Raw genomic sequence first — 21,371 nt, forward strand, 5'->3', positions numbered from 1 at the left:
GGCAGAAACACCTGCTCAACCATAAAGAGCAACATTCTGCTAGCATCAAGAGACTCTCTTAAAGGATAACATTCCTTCTTGATCTTGTAAGGGGTCACGATGATAGTTGCCTTCTGTCTCAAAAAACTTACATAACTGTGCCCTGACTTCTAATGTCTGGAACAGTTTTCAGAACTGAGATGGTGGTCCCAGGTTACAATCCTCCAACTTGGCTCAAGTAAAATTTTCCACTTCTTTATTAGATTGACTATTGATGAATTTTCATCAACCGACAATCACAGAATAAGAGCTAAATTAGGAATAAAACCTGAGAGCAATAGGAGCAGAGGAGGGAGATTATAAAGGAGATGATGTTTGAGTTGACTTTTGGCTCAGTGAGAATTAGGCAAGAGGAAAAAATAGTGTTTGGAAAAGAATTCCAGGAAGAAGAGAGCATAAGCAAAGGTTAGGAAGCAAGGGAAACAGCATAATGTGCACAGGTAGCAACAAGCAACTTAAAAAAAAAAAAAATGGAGTAGTAAGTGGGACATAGAATGAAGTCAGAGGAGGCTGATGACGAGCCCATTTCCCTCAGCGATTTACATCAACCTATCAGTCCATTCATTTATAAAATCAGTATCTATAGATAACTAGGTGCCAGTTTCCAGCCCAGGTGCCTCTGCACTTGCTAACCCTCCGTCTGAAACAGCATTCCCTACTATATTCTCGGGTCTCAGCTCAATTACTAGTCTCTGGGAGATGCCTTACCATCCCTCTTACTTAAAAAGTCTCCACGTGGTCACCTTCTATGGCGTTACTGTTTTCCTTAGAGCACTATCACATTAATGAAATTATCGTCTTCATGTGCACATGAGGTAACTGAATGTCAGGCCCCAGTAGAATGTACACCCTAGGCGAGCAGTGAGTGACCTGTTAAGAGTTTCACCTGCAGGGTTCTCGATACCACGCCAAGATGCCCAGCGCTGCTGCAAACTCCCTGCGCGCTGGTACCCAACTGAGCGTGCGTGGAGGGCGGGGCACTAGGCGCCTCCGGTCCGCGCAGGCCCCGCCCTTGCCACGCCACGCCCACTTCCCGCCGGGGTAGCCGGCCGGCACGGCTACTCGCACCTTCCGCCCGGGCGGCGTTGCACCGGTCTTGGCGCCGGGAACTGTAGCGCCCCCCACCCCGCCCCGAGTTTACCGGTCCAGCCCCAGGATGGCCCCTATACCCCCGGCATCAGTGGAGGAGCTCCGCACCACCGGCAACCAGAGCTTCCGCAACGGCCAGTTCGCCGAGGCCGCCACACTCTACAGCCGCGCGCTGCGGATGTTGCAGGAACAAGGTGCGACCCCGGCCCCCCGCACCCCCGTTTCTCCGCCAGGCCTGCTTCCCCTTCTCGCTTCCCCCGACCCCAGCTACCCGTACCCTGCTCTGGCCCTCTCGGCCTGGGGCTTCCGTTTACCCCGCAGCTGACCGGCCCACCGGGTCTCCCCAGCACTTGCCCATTACTTCCCCCCTCCCCCACCTTGGGCATCCTACGAGAAAGTTCCTTGGCCTTTCTTTCCGCTTTTATTATTATTGTAACGTGGCTTTATTACTGGCCCTTTTTTACTTAATGACATAACAGAGACACATTTTCATGTTAATAGATCTTTTATCACTTTTTATGGTGGTAAAAAACGACATCAAACTTCATCTCTTGTAACTTTGTCGTGCAACAGATCTCTGGAACTTTCTCATCTTGCAGCACGGAAACGCCGTACCCACTAAACTCTGATTACCCCCTCCGCCCGTGGTAGCCACCTTTTTTTTTCTGTGTCAGTGATTTTTACTACTTTAGGTATTTAAAATGAATGGGATAATACAATCTTTGTCTTTTGTGACCGAATAATATCTTTGACATTATAAACTGCGTTGTAGCATGTGACAGGCTTTGGTTCATTTTTAAGTTTGCCTGATAATTCCATCGTGTAGATACACCATATTGTCTTTATCCATTCATCCGTTAATGGACATTTGAATTGTTTTCACCTCTTGGCTATGATGAACATGAATGTGCAAGAATCTCCCAAGATCCTGCTTTAATTTCATTTGAATATATACCCAGAAGTGGGATTGCTGGATTAGATCCTAATTGTATTTTTAATTTGCAGGAAAGGAGGGGGCCTCCAAACTGTTTTCCGTAATAACTGTACCATTTTACATTCCCACCCACAGGGCACAATAATTCCAACTGCTCAGCATCCTTACCAACGCATTTTATTTTTTCTTCTTTTGATAGTGACCACCCTGATAGATTGCCTGCTTTTTAACTGTCTTGTTGGACCCCATTCTAATATTCAAGCCTCATTCTGATCCCTGAGGCAACTCTCATTTTCCTCAACTGTACACGCTTTAATTAACATTGTTAAGCAACTGTATGTAATGAGTGTAGAAAGTCCTTTCTGTCAAGGGGCATTTTTTTCTTGTTAATGCGGAGGCCCCAGATGTGATCTTAATTCATTAACTGGGGGATTTTTGCAGAAACACCTGTGGCTAGTCCTTTGTTCTGTAAGTGATATTGATGTTTTTGGTCAGTAATGTTTGTGTAACAAGAAACATGGGCTTCCCTGGTGGCTCAGATGGTAAAGAATCTGCCTGCAATGCAGGAGACCCAGGTTCCATCCCTGAGAGAAGATCCCCTGGAATAGGACATGGCAACCCATTCCAGTATTCTTGCCTGGATAATTCCATGGACAGAAGAGCCTGGTGGGCTACAGTCCATGGGTCGCAAAGAGTTGGACACAACTGAGCAGCTAACACTTTGGACTTTCAACAAGAAACATATTAGTACATCTCTAGTCAATAATGTGTTAAGATAATGAATATTAAACAAGAACTATGGGGAAATGATCTGGGCTGTGAAGAAGACAAATGTGGTGGTGTGGTAGATTTGACTAGGGAGTTCTTTTATGAAGAGATGGAAGGTAAAGGACAACTTCTTTGAAGAAGTGACATTTGAGGTGATACCTGAATGGTCAGAAGAAGCCAGCTGCATGAAATTTTGTGCTGAGCACCTCAGGTGAAGAAGGCCATAATTAACAAAGGCCCCAGACAGCAGTACCCTGGTGTCAGGACCCAGAGCATATGGGAGCCAATGGAGGGAGTACCAAGACCTCATCAGTTACAAAGACAGGCATTTTACACGGTAGTTCATGGGAAGGAGTTTGGAGTTTATTCCCTAATGGGAAGCTGCTGGAGAGTTTTCAGCAGAGGAATAACGTGTTTTTACCAGTCTTCCCGGCCTCTGGCTCAGTTCAGCCAACAAAGCCCTCTGCCCAAGGCCTCTCTGAAGTGGCTTATCCCAGAGCCTCAGTAGAATTCCTTTTCTGTAGTCCCTCTTTCCCATTGCTTTCCTTCTCTCTCATTTCCTTGGCTAGCATTTGTTGAGTACTTGCTAGACATGATAGGCTTTCTCCCTTTTTTATATCTTCCCACTAACTTACGGGTAAGATGCTTTATAGATGAGGGTTCCAGAAGACTTAAATCCCTTCTTCTGGGGTGACACACTGAAATCAGAGGCAGAATTTGAACAGGGGTTTCTCCAATTCCCAAGTCCAAGTTTTTAATCATTTTGCTGGACTTCTTCCCAAATCCTTTGCTAATTCCAATCGATTTTGTTTGAATTTTTGCAGTTTCAAGCCACTCTTTTGCTGCCTCCCCCCCCCCCATGTTTTTTTTTTCCTAGAACCTTTCTCTGTAGGCCCACCTCCTCATCTCAACTTGTTAAAGTTGCTTTTTTTTTTTTGTATCCTACCCCAGCTGCCTGGAAAAACTTGGCTTTTTTGTAGGGATTTATTCTAGGCCCGAAGAAGAGCCATACTGATATGTCTTCTCAGTTTAGCAGGGGACCAGAATTTGGTTCTGATTCTGCTACTAATTTTCTGGGTAATTTATGGGCAAGTTCCTTGATTTCTCTGATCAATTTCCCTGATCTTGAAAGGAGAGCAGGGAGCAACCTAACACAGTGAACCTTCCACCCAGTCTGTGAAATATCATCTTCATCTGATAGGTAAGCACATGTGATCAGAGGGGATTGAATGACTTGCGCAGGGTCACAGGCTGGATTTGGGGATCTGATGTCATTTCTGCCACACCACTGCTGTTTTCTGAGCAACCATGCTCCAATGACTTGAGATGGGTAGCAAGGTTTGAATACTTGAGCTTGCTCCTCGAGGGCCAGGATGTCTTTTACTTATCTCTATACTTTGCTGTCTCCCTTGGGGTCCGGCAACAAAAGGGAAGACAAGATAATTTTATTATGTTTGGTATTGAATGAAGCAGGTTTTGCATCAATGTGGTAACATAATTAGCAAAGAAGGCAAGCTGCAGAAGGAGAAGCGGTATGACGCCACTTGGGAAAAGTTATTTAAAGGATATTGTGTCTTGCCTGTGAATACCTATATAATAAAGATGGACACACGTGAGAATGTGACATACCCACTTTAGGACTGGCAACTTTTGGGGACCTGGGGATGGGGCAGAGGGGAGAGAGTAGAGCTATTTAGTCATAGTGAAACCAAAAAGGTGAGAGGACTTCCCTGGTGGTCCAGTGGTTAAGCGTCCATGCTTTCACTGCAGGGGGCACAGGTTTCATCTGGGGTTGGTATGCAGCCAAAAATAAATGAACAAAAAGACCCCAAAAAGGTGGGAAGCAAATATTAATAAAATATATGCTGAGTTTAGTGATGGATAGCAAGTACCTATTATACTGTTGTCTATATGTTTTACCACTTTCAAAGGAGAGCTTCTGTTCTGGGAATGGAATCACTGGGTCAACACTTGATAGTTTCCATGTTTTATTTTCATTATGACCCCTGCTAGTGGTTGAAAAATTATTTTTGAAAATGAAAGTCATCATGGCCACAATAAAGGACTTGAGCCTCTGAGATTGCTGAGGATAAAGATGGTGTTTAAGGAAACATCTATGATAATTCCCCTCCCCACGGGATAGCTTGAGCTCTTCCCCTGATTAAGCTCTCCATAGTCCTGCGAGACTGAGAGGTCTTTTCCTTGGCGAAGTCCTCTCTGATTTGACCAGGTAGAATTAGTCTGTTTTTTGTGTCCCCACACTTGTTCAGTCCATTTATCATAGCATTTATCAGATTTTTGTCTTCTTTTTTTTCTTTATTGGATTTTTATGCTTCTTGTAATAAAATTAACACATACACACACCCCCAAGTAGTTACACTGTGGATTTCTTTGAGCTCTTCACTTTGATCTCTGGCCTGGTACCAAGTTCAGTGCATGACTGAGTAGATGAGCAGATGCTTGGTCCCTGTGGATAGCAGGAAGCTTGGTGTTCTTGCTCCCTTGCCAATCCATCAGACCAACATGCACGATGGGGTTACAGTCATCTCTGCTGCCCATTACTAAACCCCAGAGAGCTCAAGGTGTGGAATGCGCCCCCGATGTCCCAAGGCACCCATCTCCCAACCTGTTAATTGTGCATTTTCTGCTTCCTCCGGGGCAGGTTCTTCAGATCCAGAAAAAGAAAGTGTTCTCTACTCCAACCGAGCAGCCTGCCACTTGAAGGACGGGAACTGCATCGACTGCATCAAGGACTGCACTTCGTGAGCGGGCAGGGCTGCCCCTGCGGTGCTGGGGGCTCGGGAGAGGAGACTGGGCTTCTCTGGCCCCACCAGTTACCTCTCATATTAGGGAGTGTCACTCAGGGTCAGCTGGTCACTGAAAGTAGGAAGTTCTCCTTGGTCCTTGTGGCCTCTGACTTGGGTCCCTGGAGCCTCATCTCTGCTGCTGAAAGGAGTAGGGTGGTCAGTTAGAGGAAGGCCTTTAGTCTTTGTGAGACGTAGAACCTGGGCATGACCTAGAGTTGCAGACCAGTGACTGGCATGCTCAGGGTTTTTTTTTTTTCTGGGATGGATGTGGGTGAGAGAAGGAGAGAGGGAAAGAAAGAGGGATGGTGGTTAATAGATAGCCTTGAAAGGAAAAAATGGTAACCATCACTGAGGTATAGGGCATGTTAAACCGTTTTTCATGCTTCTTGAAGCCAGTCTGAGATTGCCTTCATGGTCATCACTGAAGTAGCACTTGGATCTGATGTGTCCTCAGGAATCTGATATCCTGGGGTATTGCCTTAGCTTCGGGCCCTGGTGGTGGGTGGGAGAGGAGAGAGGTGAGCGTGCTCGTGGAGCCTCTGCTCGGTTGATTTGTACCAGGCCCTGTGCTATTCTCCTTTGTGGAGCGCTCGTGAGTGCTCTGTGGGGTAAGTTTGCCACCCTGCCCAGGCTGGCACTGGATTGTGGAGGTCAAGTGATGTGCCTGGGGTCTCGTGGTTAGTGGCAGAGGTGGAATTCAGACACTGCTCCACCTGACTCCAAAGCCTGTTTGTTATCCCCACTCAGCCACACTCTGTAGAAAACAGAGAAGCATGAAAGCTATGAGGCACTTATTCTTGATTTCAGAGGGATCGCAACTATGAAAATCGATGCACACACACACGTATTTCCCGGTAGTAGTGTTTTTCCGTCCTCCTTCCCTTCTCCACTTCAGTCTGAGTTGAAAAGCCCCTCTTCTGAGACTTGACAGCCTTCACAGCATCTGTCGCCAGAAATGACCTCCCATGTACTGACGACCCAGACCGGAAGGAACTGTGGGAGGTTGGGAGCAGGGAGCCCCGGGGACTCAGCAGCCCAGTGACATCCTGCCTCCTGTCCTAGAGCACTGGCCCTGGTTCCCTTCAGCCTGAAGCCCCTGCTGCGGCGAGCATCGGCCTATGAGGCCCTGGAGAAGTACCCTCTGGCCTACGTGGACTACGTGACCGTGCTGCAGATTGATGACAGCGTGATGTCAGCCTTGGAAGGCAGCAGCAGGTGAGCCCGAGTCACTGAGGCCGTCTCTCTGGAATGTCCTGTCCTGTCCTCTCCAATGGGCTTGGAACCTTTGCTTTGGGCATCCTCTGGGGCAAACCCTGTGGTTTAGGCTCAGAAACTTATAATGAGCACGTGCAGAAAGTGTGGAAGGACGATCTGCTGTCGTGTTTTAGCAGGTTTTTAAGGAGTCAGAATTACTGAGTTTGTGGGGGGGGGTTTGTGTTTTTTTGTTATTGTTCTTTTGCCTAGATGCTCAAATGTATTCACCCAGTAATACTTAGTTCAGCTCTGTCTAAGCCAGATTCAGTGGGAAATACCGAGCTAAAAAAGAGATACAGACCCCACTTGCTTCAGAGAGCTTTCTAGAGTGGCGAAAGGAAGACAGTGCAAGCAGCTGTGACCCCAGGGGCTGTGGTTTGTGGCTATGGTTCAGTGTATTGTACTGTGATCCCTTCACAAGGCCCCTCAGGTGAAATTCTTTCTGGTCTCTTGAGCAGTTGTCCTTAATCTCATCAGTCACATGCAGCCGATCACATTTCCCCTCTTTGCGTGGTATCTGTTCAGTATGTCGTTTCTGGCTTGACTTATCTTCTCTGTGCTTTGTCTCAGTCTCTATCATTCAACAAAATTTGCCACTTCTGTGCCAGACTTTGCACTCAGGCCCAGGCTGAGGAGGAGACAGACCTCTGCCCGCCCTCGAAGAGCTCCCAGTCTCCTGGAGAACAGCAGTCAGTCACAGGCAAATTTTGGCAGTGTGATGAGGGCTGTGGTGGGACGTACCTGACAGCCAGTGGGGGGTCCAGAGAGGGCTTTTTGGAGGAGGTGAGCCGAGACAGAAGTGTATAGCTGTCTGGGCCAGGGGCCAGCAAGGGGCCTGGGCAGCACGTGCACCGTGAATGAGTCGAGGTGTTAGAGGAGTGGTGAGAAGCCCGCCGCTCGTGGTGCAGCAGGCGAAGTGCTCAAATCAGGACGAGTGACGAGGCCCAGTCACACACACCCTGGTGTCCAGGGGCTTGGACTTCATCCGAACACAGTGAGGCATTGTGAAAGGGTCTTCAGCCGGGGGGCAGCCTGAGCAGATTTGAGAGAAAAGCTGGCTGGCTGCCTGCTGTGTTGACCATGAAGAAGAAGAAAATAGGAAGGGGGTGGGCAGTGATCCAAAAGAGACGGTGGAAAGGGACCAATTCAGGGGACATCTAGGCAGTATTTTGACAAGTTTTGGTGGTTGGAGGGTGGGGAGAAGGGAAGAACAGGTGTCCAGGTGGTTGACATGCTGAGGTGGCAGCATGGGGCCGGAGATTAGAGATGCAAGGAGGCCGGCTGGATGGTTGAACATAGAGATTTGAAGGTCACCAGCCTAGAGGTGGCTTGAAGTTCTGGGAGAAAAATGGAGTACTGCCACGAGTGGGGGGAGCCAGGGAGCTTTGCGGAATCACGATGTTTGAGGGGCACAGAGAGGAACAGCAGCCAGTGCGGTGGGAGGAAACTTAGAGCGTTTAGTGTCACGGAGGCAGGAGTGTTTGCAGAAGGATGAAGACGTCGTTCGTATCAGGTGTTGCAGTCAGCCTAAGTACACTGAGGGTTTCAAAATGAAGTCACTGGTGATTCTGATGGAGTCAGTCCACTGGGGTCAGAAGCAGGTGGCAGTGGATTAGAGGAATGTGGCTGTGAAGGGGCAGAGGGCTGTTCAGGAAGAAGGAGCTCCATGCTGGCAGCTGGAGTCGGTAGAGGGAAAGGATATAGGTGTGGGAGAGGGTGGTGCTGGCCGAGTGTGGCCCGAGAGAGGCAGGGAGCAGTGGATTCCCAATGCAGGGGGAGGGGTTGGCCTTGTCACCTCTTCTGTAGCAATAGAGAAGTAGGAAGTGTGCCCAGGCAGGGAGGTTTGGTTTCAGGGTGTGAGGAAGTCCAAGGGAGGAGGGTTAAGGAGCATCGGATGGAAGAGGGTAGAGGTTTGAAGTAGCTGGACCGATCAGGAAAACAGCTCTGGGGGCTGAGCCAGAGACCATGAGTTTGTAGTGATAGCAGTCTGTGAGCTCTTCGTCGTAGTAACACAGGAACGTGGTTGTAGAAGCAGAAGTTGCCGTTGGCTTCATCTGCTCACTCAGTACATACCTCTGGGTCCCGCTGGGTGACAGGTGCTGTGCTGAGTAGTAGAGATCAGTTAACAAAACCAGCATGTTCGCTGAGTTTCGAAGAGGGGAGTGGGGAGTGGTGGGGTTTGTCCCAGGGTGGGGTGGGGAGGGGAAAGACTTGAACATGAGGATCGAGAGAGGCAGTGTGGCACATGGTAAGCGCGGAGCGGTGGGAGGGGACCAGGTCTCAGGCCTTGCCAGCCTAATGCAGTGGGAACCACTGAAAGGTTTTACAGTTTGAGAATGACATAGGGTTTGCATTTAAAAATCTCTGAGCATTAATCAGATGTCAGGTGTTTGCATGGCCTTGTAAATAGATAAGTTGTTGTTGTTTTTTTGTCACTAAGTCATGTCCAACTCTTTTGCAACCCCGTGGACTGTAGCCTGCCAGGCTCCTCTGTCCATGGGATTTCCCAGGTGAGGGTACTGGGGTGTGTTGCTGTTTTCCTTCACCAAGGGATCTTCCTGACCCAGGGGTCAAACCTGTGGTCTCCTGCATTAGCAGGCAGATTCTTTACCACTGAGCCACCAGGGAAGCTCAAATAGATTAAGAAAACATAAAATGTGGGAAGGAGGTTCAAGAGGGAGGGGACCTACGTACACCTATGGCTAATTCATGTTGATATATGACAAATCAAACCATATATTGTAAAGCAGTCCAAACAAAAGTAAATACGGAGGGGACCTACATATACCTATGGCTAATTCATGTTGATATATGACAAATCAAACCAATATTGTAAAGCAATCCAAACAATTAAAAGTAAATATAATTTCTTAAAAAAGAAAACATGGGGTCCATTCTTGGGGACATGTGTGGTTCCTTGGGGGTAAGATTGAATTACCTTAACAAGCACCAGATCCCTCTCTTTGAAGTTAACAGTGTGACCAAGCAAGGGCCAGGCAGGGAGGGAGTGTCATGGTGGCTGACCTGAAAAGACCCTTATGGGTAGCAGGCTCCTGTTCCTTTCCTACTGCGAGTCAGAAGGGTACAAAGCGATGGTTCAAACAAGGGGAAGATGATAACTGACTCTTGTACACCTCCTTTGGGCTTATGAGAGAAAGAATACCTTCTTGACCCAGCTGGAAACCTTTCTGTCATCCTGCCTGCCTTTCCAGAATGACCAGAACTCTCATGGACTCCTTTGGGCCCGAGTGGCGCCTGAAGCTGCCCTCTATCCCCTTGGTGCCTGTTTCATCTCAGAAGAGGTGGGAGTGTCTGCCTTTGGAAAACCACAAAGAGCCATCTAAAAGCAAATCCAAAGGAACCACAAGCGCGAAGAGCAGAGGTAAGCTGTGACTTCCCACCCAGAGAGAGCCGCGGTCTCCGCAGAGCCACGTTCTTTAGAGTTATCCTATAAAAACTGGCCTCGCTTAAGATGAGTTACTTTTAAAGTCCTATAAACAAAGTGAAAAAACAAGAAGCGTAACCCCTTAGGGACGGTCTCCTCAGCGCTGCAGTGGGCAGTGGGAAAGCCAACCCCACAGGTGTAAGGCTAAGGTGACGTAAGGCACAGTGAACTCCCAGCCTGGCACCCAGTTATCTCGTGTTTGTTCCCTTCTCATTCCTTTGGCAGCATTTGAGATGTATCATTTAGGATGTTTTTGGTTGCAGAAACAAGAAACTCCATGTGGTAAAAATAATAAAAAGAACATATTGGCTCATACAACAAAAAGGGCCTTCAGGCAAGGCTTGCTCCAGCAGCTCACTGCAGCATCAGACTCCCATTTCTCTGTCCTTCTCTCCACTCTTTTCTCTACGATGTGTCAGCTTTGTCTTCAGGCAGTCTTCCCTCCTGAGTCGTACAGAAGCGGTAGCAGTAGAACCATAGCAGTTCTATGCCTCACATCTGCATGCCGTGCCTCATGACCAAGAGGGAGAGAAAGAGTTGTTTTTCTGAGAGCTCCCTAAGAAAGAGGGTTTCTTCCACTAAAATCCCTGGCTCATCTTTTCTTAATATAATCTAGCCTATAAACACAGGCCATTCCCTTAACTAGTCCCTGTGACCAGGGCCTGAGATTTGGTGACAAGCTCAGCCTGACATCCATCTGCTCCGTCTCCGTAGCCAGTGGAATTCACACACTTACTAGTCTCTGGAAGGGAATAAACAAGGGAAGGGAGGTCAAGGCCAGGTGGCCCCAAACAGGAGACCTCAGCTTTATGGAACAGAGAGGACCTTCCCTGGGCAGGGGCGATAGGAAACTTATAAGGCTCCAGGGGAGTTCTCCCAGCCCAGCAGGCTCGGTATTGAGGATGGGAGGCTCAGGGGGCAGGGCTGCAGCCTGGCCTTGGGTATACAGGAGGACAGGGATTCTCCCCTTCCCAACAGGAAACCTGTCTGGCCATGGGCAGCATTCACTCCCTAGAATGAGAACATGAGCCGCTAATGAACTTGATGGCTTCAGTGCACCTCCTATTTATTTCGCTGTTTTGAAGTCACAGCCATGTGGGGCCTAGAGAGGCTCTCTCAGAAAAGTCTCAGCCCAGGGGAGACTGAGACACCTAAAACACAGGAGAACGAGTACTTTAGAGTCTCTAATGTTTGAGGAATTCAAATTGGGAACTGATGGCAGGGTGCTGGGGGAAGTTGGGGAAAGTCTCATGGAGGTGACAGGTTGAGCTGGACCTTAAAAACCAAGTTCTTCAGGCGAGAAGGGAAGGGAGTTTTCAGCTGAGACAGTGGAAGGAGTTAGAGAATGAGGTAGTGGGGGTATCTCATGGTGCAGCCTAGGGTGCCTTGCAAAGTCAAGGTGAAGCTGAGGCGGTGATGCTGTGCACACTGCAACGCACTGGCTCTGCTTCTAGAAAACCTCGTACATGTGCCCACAAAGAGATGGGTACAAGGTGTTCAGAGCAAAAAGTTGGTAAGACCAAAAAGCAAAATAACCCAAGTCCCTATGAACGGAACAGATGAAACAGTTGCATTGCAGCAGTAAGAGTAAGAGTGAAGCAGCTATGGGTGTGAAAATCCCAGGAATGTAATTTTGAGGGGAAAAAGAATACCAGGTCATAGTAGAATACATAGAATTATGTATTCCTTTATTTGAAGTTCTTAAAGTAAATAGTAAATAGTTTCTAGATACTATCATATCTAGTTAAAGTAACCCAAAAAGGGGGGGCATGGTCTCGTATGGCAGAAACCAACACAACGTTGTAAAACTATTATCCTCCAATTAAAAGTTTTTAAAAGAGCAGGGTCAGGGGCACAGAATTGAGGAAAATGGTTTCCTCCAGGGGTGGATTGACCGGCGGGGAGAGGCTCATAGGACTTCAAAGGTCTTAGTAAACGTTCTGTTTCTTAAGATGAGGGATCAGTTCAAGAGTATTAGTTTTATTCCTAAAACCTTACCCTTGTCGTAAATATTCAGTATTTTATGAAGAAAGTTTTTTAAAATCGACAAAGTAGATGACACGGGAGCTGAGGCTGGAATAATTCATCAGGGCCATGCAGTGAAGTGAAGCCCCAGGGCTCCATGGAGCAATTTGGATCTCACCTTGTTCTCCTTATGTCTCCTGGAGGCTGGGACAGAGCTCAGGTGGTGGGTTGGGGAGAACACCGCCAGACTCAGACCAGAACAGCTGAGGAGTAGGGGCTCCTCTGCCCTTTTCTGGAAGCCTAAGAGCACCGCTCTTCTTTTTTGTTTAACCAGATGCTTGTTTATTTAAATACTTCCTCACTTACTCTCCTGCTTTAAGTTTATACGGTGCTCTGGACTTTCTCCTGTTTTCTCCCCATTTCATCCTGACAGTAGCCCAGGGTGGAGTAGGTATTGCCCCACACATGCCGGTGAGCAAATTGAGGTCCAGAAGCATTAGGTCCCACAGGCTTTCAGCTCCTGAGCGGCAGTGCTGAGGCCACAACCTGCGTTACTTTCTACTGCGTATATATCATTGTGTGTGTGGAAGTATATCTACATCAGGAGCCCCCAACCTCTTCTGAATGAAAAACTCTGTATTTCCCAGAAGCCATTGCTCAGGGGAACTCCTGACTCAGGAAGGGCGCTTTGCACAGTGCAGGAGACCTCGGGGGACAGAGCGCTGTAGACGGCTTAGAAGAGGCGCTGCCCAAGAGAGCTCCTCAGGCTGAGCTGGGCACCCATTCCATGGTTTTTTCCTCTTCTGAATTTGTATCTAGTGCCTTCTGCTGGGGATGTGGAGAGAGCCAGAGCTCTGAAGGAGGAAGGCAATGAGCTTGTAAAGAAGGGGAACCATAAGCAAGCGATTGAGAAGTACAGTGAGAGCCTCTGGTTTAGTAACTTGGAATCCGCCACATACAGCAACAGGTACCTTTCACACAGCTGGCCTGGGGGATTTCAGGACACCGGACATTCTTCCGCAGTCTTCTCTCGGACTGTGATGGGCTCTGCATCCTGGCATTTAGTCAGTATAGGCAGACCTCAAAGCTGTCTCAGGGTCGGCTCCAGACCACCGCAGTAAAGTGACTATCGGGAGAAAGGGAGTCACAAAATTTTGGGGTTTCCCTGTGCATAGAAAAGTTGTGTTTACACTGTACTGTAGTCTGTTAAATGTACAATAGCATCATGTCTAAAAAAACAACCTACATGCCTTAATTTAAAAACTTAACGGCTACAAATTGCCAACCACCAGTCATCGGCATAACATCAAAAATACTGATCACAGATCACTATGACTAGTATACTAATAATGAAATAGTTTGAAATATTGTGAGAATGACCAAAGTGTGAAACAGGTACAAAGTGAGCAAATGCTGCTGGAAAAATGGCACCCATAGATAGACTTGCTCAATGTAGGGTTGCCACAAATCTTCAGTTCTGGTGTCTTCAAAGTATCTGTGAAGCACAGTGAAATGAGGTATGCCTCTGTGTTACATCTCAGAACGTGTGTTCACATTCCCTTTGGTCACCATGAGATGGGCATTGCCAGTGGCATTCACTCTGTTAAATGGGTAGAAACTGGGGTTTCCCACAGGGAGCCAGGGCTTTATTTCAGCCCATTCCAGAATTTTCACTCACCAGGTAAGCAAAGGATGTAAGTAAAAGCTCTGGGCTTGCTGTGCAAACACGAGCCCAACACAAGTCTCAAAGCCTCTGTGCCTTCCCTGACTCTCAGCCCATGGCTTCTCTAAGACCCTCTGGTTATAAATTCTGCCAGACTGTCTGTGAGCCTCAGGGTAGAACCCAGGGAATTACCTGACCTGAGCAAGAGGGAGGGTCTAGTTGAGCCTGAGGTGTTAGACTTGTGGGGCTGTAGAAAGGCCTTCGTCCCGAGCTGTCACCAGTGGTCAGTGATCCTTTCCGCCAGCAGTGAGGGCCTGGGAAACAGGTACAAAGTGAGCAGATGCTGCTGGAAAAATGGCACCCATAGATAGACTTGCTCAATGTAGGGTTGCAGCATCCCTTCATCATGTGTGAGTGCCTGCTCTGCAATAGCCCACAAAGATTTTAGTAGTAGGTGCTCATTCCTGTCTTAATGTCAGGTAAACTGAGGCTCAGATGGAAGGGCTTTGCCTCAGCTCACCCAGCCAGTAAATGGTGGAGATAGAATTGGAACCTGGCTCCAGTGAGATATGTTCGTGTTACTGTCAAGAGGCTTAAAACATTCAGCAAAGGACCAGATCTGCTCTAAACCTTTCCTATAAAACATTAATAAATCTTGTGAGTCTGTTTTCCCTTCCCAGCCAACATACTCACATTACTTTTAAGTTCACAGATCTCGGATCTCCTATATGCTCACTGCTCCTTATCCAGAACTCTTGGGATAAAATGTGTTTCAGACTTTAGAAAGGGATGATAGTGCATATAATGAGTTGTCTTAACACTCCAGCAGTGTCTGGCCAGTTTGCTGGTTAATCACTAGCATTTCTGCAGTGAAACGTGGAAATTCCATGATCACACAGAATAGTATCGAGAAAGATGAAGCAGCCTCATGTCAGTTAAGGTCATTTTTTTTGCCAAATGACCTACAAAGGGAACCTTTAGTTTCACAGCATGGATTTTGGCATTTTGGACCTGTGATTTTATTGGCTGATTGGAGCCGAGGGTGCCTCAGTCAACCAGGCACACTCGGGATCAGGGACTGCAGCCCATTTGTCCATGTTTGTGCAGGAGCATCTTCTAACTCCTCTTTCTGTGGGCTCTGTCCTTGCTTACCTCATGTTGCTAGAGATCTCCATTAACCCATTTTCCTGGATTTTTACCACATTCAGGACAACGTTTTGTTTAAATACTGGTTTTCATGCAAATATGTCCATGCCACACCGTTTAACTACTATTGCTTTGTAATATACCTTGTAGGCTGATCTCTTCATTAGTCTTCGTAACCAGAGCATCGCTGTCTATTTTGCCGGCTTTGATCTTCTAGCTCAGCCTTGGGCTCACTGATAAATTTCAATCCATTGAGCTTTAGGTTGTAATTACATTGATTTTATAACTTTAATTTATAAGACTGAAACCTGTTACAAAACTGAATTTTCTATCCACGTGGTTGAATATACCACATTCCAGATGCCATTTTAATGCTCTCCTTCATGCATATGCATCTGTATGGTGCATCAACTTAGCCTTCGGTTCTCTCTGTGCATTGACATCTGAGTGGGTGTCACCATTAGGTACTTGGCACCTACGGTTTGCCAGGTCCTGAATGGACCTCCAGAAGAGTCTCACTCACAGCAATTCTTCAGGTTAGGTCCCGGTCCCATTTTACCTAAGAAAATGGGCTGAAGATGAAAGTTTGGGTTCCTTTTCAGTCATTCGTCTTGTCTCTCAGACTCCTACTTTGTAATGAAAACCCTTCTCCCTGGATATAGAATATTCGGTTTACCAAAAGCCACAGGTGATTATTTTATAGGCCAAAGTTACGCGTTTTTAACACCTTAAATGTGATCTTTGGCATTCATATGGAATCATTTTCATTATAACAGTTACATTCATTATAACAGTTACTTCTGAATGTAACTTCACCAAATAGTACCTGATGCTTACACTGTGCTGCTTCTACTTCCCAGAAACTTGGCTTATTCTTTAAATTGCTAGAGTCCATTGGAAGAACACGTCAGTTTCCTTAGAATTCTTGTGTGTTCAAATTAAGATCAGGGCCTACTGTTCTAAAACTTAGTGGCCTACAACAGACATTTTGTTTTGCTCATGATTTGTGAACCAGGAGTTCAGGAAAGGCAGTTCTTCGACTCAGGGTCTCATTCAGGATCAACGAGAAGGATGCTGGGACCGGAGTCGTTTAAAGGCTTCTGGGCTTCCCTGGTGGCTCAGACAGTAAAGAATCTGCCTGCAATGCAGGAAACGTGGGTTCCATCCCTGGCTTGAGAAGATCCCCTGGAAGAGGGCATGGCAACCCATTCCAGTATTCTTGCCTGGAGAATTCCCATGGCAGAGGAGACTGGTGAGCTACAGTCCATGGGGTCGCAGAGTCGGATACGACTGAACACTAAGCACAGCACAGAGGTTTCTCCTACACATCTGGCACCAGGCTTGGGATGACTGACATGGCTGGGAATGGGACTGGTAGAGCAAGCTGGAGCCTTTTTTCTCCCCTCCTGGCAGTCTGTTCACTTGTGCCAGCTTGAGCTTCCTCACAGCATGGTGACCTCTGGGTAGTTGGCTTCTTACAGGAGCAGCTAAAGGCTCCAAGAGCAAGTGTTCCCAGAGCGCAGGCAGGCGCTCCAAGACCTCTGAGGCCTAGTCGTGGGACTCAAACTGTGTCCTTTCCTCTGCTCCACTGGTCAGAGCAGTCACAGAACCTGCTTAAATTCAAGAAGAAAGTGTTGAAACATAGGACCTCTTCTGTGGGAAGAATGCCACAGAATTTGTGCTGCCTTAATTTAGTTTTTATTTTTTATTTATTTGGCTACACCAGGTCCTAGTTGTGGCATGTGAGATCTAGTTCCCTGATCAAGGACCGAGCCCTCATCTCCTGCATTGGAAATGTGGCATCCTAGCCACTGGATCACCCGGGAAATCCCTGTGTCTGCTTTAAAATTGATACAAGGAGAAGCTTTTCCTAAGTTAATTTATAAGTTCCATGCAATCTGAATGAAAATACTAGAATTTTTTTTTACATTCTTCCATGATGATAATTCCATGAGGAATAATGGTAATTCCATGGTAATAATTCCATGGTAACAATTCCATGAGGAAAAAATAAAATAAGAGAATTTAGTGTATGATAAATTGTGGGGAAAAGAGGAGTTATCCAATAAATGGTGTTGGATTGGCTGGGAAGAATTAAAAAGAAGCTTGAACCTCCATCGTCACTCCTTATTTTAAAATAAAATCTAAATGGATTAGTTTCAAATGGAAGAAGTAAAACCATTAAGTTCTAAAACAACATGTGGGCTAATTATCTTGCAGTGGGGAAGGTATTATACGGGGTGATGGTGGAGGGCGACCCACAGAAGTCATTAAATAAGTTGGAGACGTTTTATTTCATAAGATTAAAAAATCTTCTGTAAAGATGCTCAGTTTGGGGGCTTCCTGGTGGTCCAGTGGGTAGGACTCCATGCTCCCAATGCAGGGCGCCTAGGTTCAATTCCTAATTAGGGAACTGGATTCTGTGTGCCACAGCTGGGAGCCAGCACAGCCAAAATAAATAAAAAGTAAAATGTAAAAAGTATTCAGCTTAACTGTATTTAAAGCAACTACATTAAAATAGACACTGTTTTCTTCCATATTGGCTAAACTTAAAGGCTGAGCCCCAGGGTTGGTACAGTTGCAGGAAAATGGGTTCTGTTAGTAACTATTCTTAAGTACAGTTGCCCTTGAAAAAGTCAGCTGTCAGGAGCACTGACCCTCCTCTCAGTCAAAAAATCTCTATATAATTTACAGTCAGCCTCTCGTACCTGAGTTCTGCCGCATTCACAAAGTCCACCAAATGCAGATGATGTAATTCCGCAGTATTACTGAAAAAAAATTCTGCACATAAGTAGACCTGCACAGTTCAAACCTGTGTTGCTAAGGTTAGTTGCTTTATTTGGGAAGCATTTTGGTAATAGTCAAAATTTCAAATGCACGTACCTTTTGATGCAGCAGTCAGCAGTCCCTCCTAAGATTGATGTACAAGGATGTTCATAGCAGCATCATTTATTATTAACTGGGAATAGTGAAATATGTCTCCTGATAAGGAGTTAATAAATTAGGATATAGACAAGTGAATATTCCATAGCCACTGAAAACAGTGTCTGTTTCATTTTTAGTCACTGGGGAAGAGGACTAAAATTGAATAAGAAAGATACACACAAGTATGTACTTCTCCCCCACTGATAATAAGCAGAATGTAAGAATGATGCAAAATATAAGTTGGAAGAATTGGATATCAAACACCTTTATACTCCCAATTAAATTTATAAAGTTATAGAAACAACTATAACTTCAGTTAAAAACAGTGTTATGTAACACTGTTACACAACTGTCACAACAGTTTGGTTGGTCACTATGGCCATCTGTTGATCCATCTTTACATTTCATCCCTAACATGTCAGTGTGCATATAATTAATTAGAGCCTAGTATTTATGTGGCTTTCCTGATGGCTCAGATGGTAAAGAATGTGCCTGCAATGCAGAAGATCCAGGTTCAGTCCTTGGGTTGGGAAGATCCTCTAGAGAAGGGAATGGCAACCCTCTCTAGTGTTCTTGGCTGGAAAATTCCATGGACAGAGGAGCCTGGCAGGTTATAGTCCTTGGGGTCGCAAAGAGTCGGACATGGTTGAGCAACTAACACTTTGATTTATGTGTTTTTTTCTTAAGGTAGATAATTTTTTGTCAAGGGGAAGGTTTCCAGAAACCTTTTCTTGCTTGAAAGAGTTAAGTGTGGGAGCATGAGGTGGACGATAGCTCTGAACACTGTCAAGATCACAAGTTGCTCAAACCCGGATCAAGTCCCGGGTCGGTGCATCAGTAGTGGAGGAAGCCTGGGGAGTCGCTTCACTCCTCTGAGCCGCTCTGCTCTGTAGAAGTGGGCTGGGTGGCTGTGAGAACTGAGGAAAGTGTGAAGCACCCAGCACAAAGTATTAGGGCATTCCTCAGAGTTAGTGGCCCCGAGGGAGCAGCTGACAGCCCGGTCTTTGCCTGCAGGGCACTCTGCCATCTGGAGCTGAAGCAGTTCCAGGAGGCGGTAAAGGACTGCACAGAAGCCCTCAGGCTGGATGGAAAGAACGTGAAGGCGTTCTACCGCCGGGCTCAAGCCTACAAGGCTCTCAAGGTAAAGAGATCCTGTCCAGAGGCACCAAAGAGCCACAACCAGTTGTGCCCATGGTGGCACTTTCAGAGCATGGTCCAGGTGAGGTGGGGCCTGCCACGTCCCTCCTTGTCCAGGGGCCCCAGGTGCTCCTGACAGGCCTCCAGCCTGGGGTGCAGAAAGCCAGTTCGGCAGTGGTCCCCAACCCCGCCTGGTCTCCCGGGCCCAGGCTTCATCCCCCCAGTGTCTTCTCTCTCAGGACTGCAGGTCCCCACAGCCTCTTCTTCTCTCGGGACTACAGGTCCCCACAGCCTCTCTCCCCTCTCAGGACTACACGTCCCCACAGCCTCTTTCTCCTCTCAGGACTGCAGGTCCCCACAGCCTCTCTCCCCTCTCAGGACTACAGGTCCCCACAGCCTCTTTCTTCTCTCAGGACTGCAGGTCCCCACAGCCTCTCTCTCCTGTCAGGACTGCAGGTCCCCACAGCCCCCCTCTCTCAGGACTGCAGGTCCCCACAGCCTCTCTCTCCTCTCAGGACTGCAGGTCCCCACAGCCCCTCTCTCTCAGGACTGCAGGTCCCCACAGCCTCTCTCCTCTCAGGACTGCAGGTCCCCACAGCCTCTCTCTCCTCTCAGGACTGCAGGTCCCCACAGCCTCTCCTCTCAGGACTACAGGTCCCCACAGCCTCTTTTTTCTCTCAGGACTACAGGTCCCCACAGCCTCTCTGTCCTCTCGGGACTGCAGGTCCCCACAGCCTCTTTCTCCTCTCAGGACTGCAGGTCCCCACAGCCTCTTTCTCAGCCTCTTTCTTCTCTCAGGACTGCAGGTCCCCACAGCCTCTCTGTCCTCTTGGGACTACAGGTCCCCACAGCCTCTTTCTCCTCTTGGGACTACAGTACCCACAGCCTCTCTCTCTCCTCTCAGGACTACAGGTCCTCATAGCCTCTCTCTCATCAGGACTTCAGATCCAGCTTTGCAGACATCGACAGTCTCCTGCAGATAGAGCCTAGGAATGGCCCTGCGCAGAAGTTGCGGCAGGAGGTTAACCGGAGCTTAAACTAAAATCCCTGAAGGGCAGCAGGACACCTGTCTGCCTGAGCACCTTATTCTGTGCCTGCTCCTGGATCTGGCGGGCCCGAGTGGGCTCCGAAGCCCCCTCCTCTCCCCCAGAGACGTGATGGCCTCCCACCCCTCAGGAGGCTCTGCCTGTTCACATTAAGCTCAGTGTAGTCAGAAAGCAGACGTTTTGTTGGCAAAGTCTCCCCCTGTTCTGCACTCCCCTGTGCTGTGGACAGCGAGCAGGTCACAGCAACGGGTGCTTGTCAGCAGCATGCTCAGCCTGGTCTCTGCCCAGATGCTCCAGACCCACTGCTGCCCTTCCAGTCACCAGGTCCTGTCACCCTGATCCATCTGGGTGCTTAAAAAGCTGCCAGTCCCATGGGACACAGGCTGGCGTGGAAAGGAAGGAGGACTGGGAAACCCTGGCCCGCCTACACCCATGGCAGCCAGCTGAGCTGGTTCTCTAAGGCTGCCGACCCCTTCCCTGTCCTTGGCACGGCACTCCATGTTCTGAGCCCCAGTGCCTTTTGGCCGAGCCTCCCATGACAAGAATGCAGAACCTGTTCCCTCGGCCAGCGTTTGTCTGTGGCTCTGCGCTGTTGTCTCCCACATAAAGATTCCTAAGTTCTTTCAAGAGCCCAGAGGTGTGGCTGCTGCTCCTGAAGGTGGGATGGGGAGAAACCTCCTTGAAGTCCGTGTCCTTCCCTTCCCGGCAGGGACTTGCCTTTTGACTCCCACAGTGGCCCCACTAGGCTTCTTAGTTCTTTGTAATACGTTGAAGTTAATTTGAACTGAATAGACTGACTTTTGTTGAACTGCAAGTTTAAGCTGCGTTAACATCATCTACATGAATGTTGTACTTTGTGGTTCAGCTTTGGATCACTTTGGAACTTTGCGATAATAAAAAACTGGTTATGGAGCATTCATCCTTTTTTGATCAAATTTACTGGGATGTGTCTGCATGGGCCAGGCCCTGCTCATAGTACTGGGGAAACAGCAGTGAATGACAGGATCCCTGCGCTCAGAAAGCTGACCAGTCCCATCGGACACACAGTGAGTGAAACCACAGCGGCTTTAGTGTTGCAAACAAGCAGTCACATTTTCCCCTCCAACTAGGGAGATTTGACCCTGTGGGAAAAAAGGGGTCCCTGAGGAAGTCA

At 47.7% G+C, this 21,371-nt stretch overlaps 1 protein-coding gene across 2 annotated transcripts; it reads left to right on the top strand.

The window, feature by feature from the left end:
* The first annotated feature begins 1,059 nt into the window (after positions 1 to 1,059).
* TOMM34 (translocase of outer mitochondrial membrane 34) lies at positions 1,060 to 21,137 on the top strand. Of its 2 annotated transcripts, none has more exons than XM_027558466.1 (7): positions 1,060 to 1,322; positions 5,493 to 5,592; positions 6,700 to 6,852; positions 10,104 to 10,273; positions 13,121 to 13,268; positions 19,050 to 19,176; positions 20,077 to 21,137. In XM_027558466.1, the coding sequence occupies exons 1-7, from the start codon at positions 1,196 to 1,198 to the stop codon at positions 20,092 to 20,094; spliced, it is 843 nt and encodes a 280-aa protein (XP_027414267.1). In that variant the 5' UTR covers positions 1,060 to 1,195; the 3' UTR covers positions 20,095 to 21,137. The 2 variants fall into 2 exon arrangements, with proteins under 2 accessions (XP_027414267.1, XP_027414266.1); XM_027558465.1 differs by having other exon boundaries at positions 20,110 to 21,137.
* Positions 21,138 to 21,371: the final 234 nt, after the last annotated feature.

The sequence above is a fragment of the Bos indicus x Bos taurus genome, chromosome 13, assembly GCF_003369695.1.
Source record: "Bos indicus x Bos taurus breed Angus x Brahman F1 hybrid chromosome 13, Bos_hybrid_MaternalHap_v2.0, whole genome shotgun sequence".
Taxonomy (NCBI): domain Eukaryota; kingdom Metazoa; phylum Chordata; class Mammalia; order Artiodactyla; family Bovidae; genus Bos; species Bos indicus x Bos taurus.

What these genes read in the sequence shown, in the direction of transcription:
- TOMM34 (XM_027558465.1), top strand. Translation starts at nt 1,196, where the DNA reads ATGGCCCCTATACCCCCGGCATCAGTGGAGGAGCTCCGCACCACCGGC. An exon ending in TGCATCAAGGACTGCACTTC is followed by an intron (nt 5,593 to 6,699) that starts GTGAGCGGGCAG and finishes CTCCTGTCCTAG; the next exon opens with AGCACTGGCCCTGGTTCCCT. An exon ending in TCCGCCACATACAGCAACAG is followed by an intron (nt 13,269 to 19,049) that starts GTACCTTTCACA and finishes CTTTGCCTGCAG; the next exon opens with GGCACTCTGCCATCTGGAGC.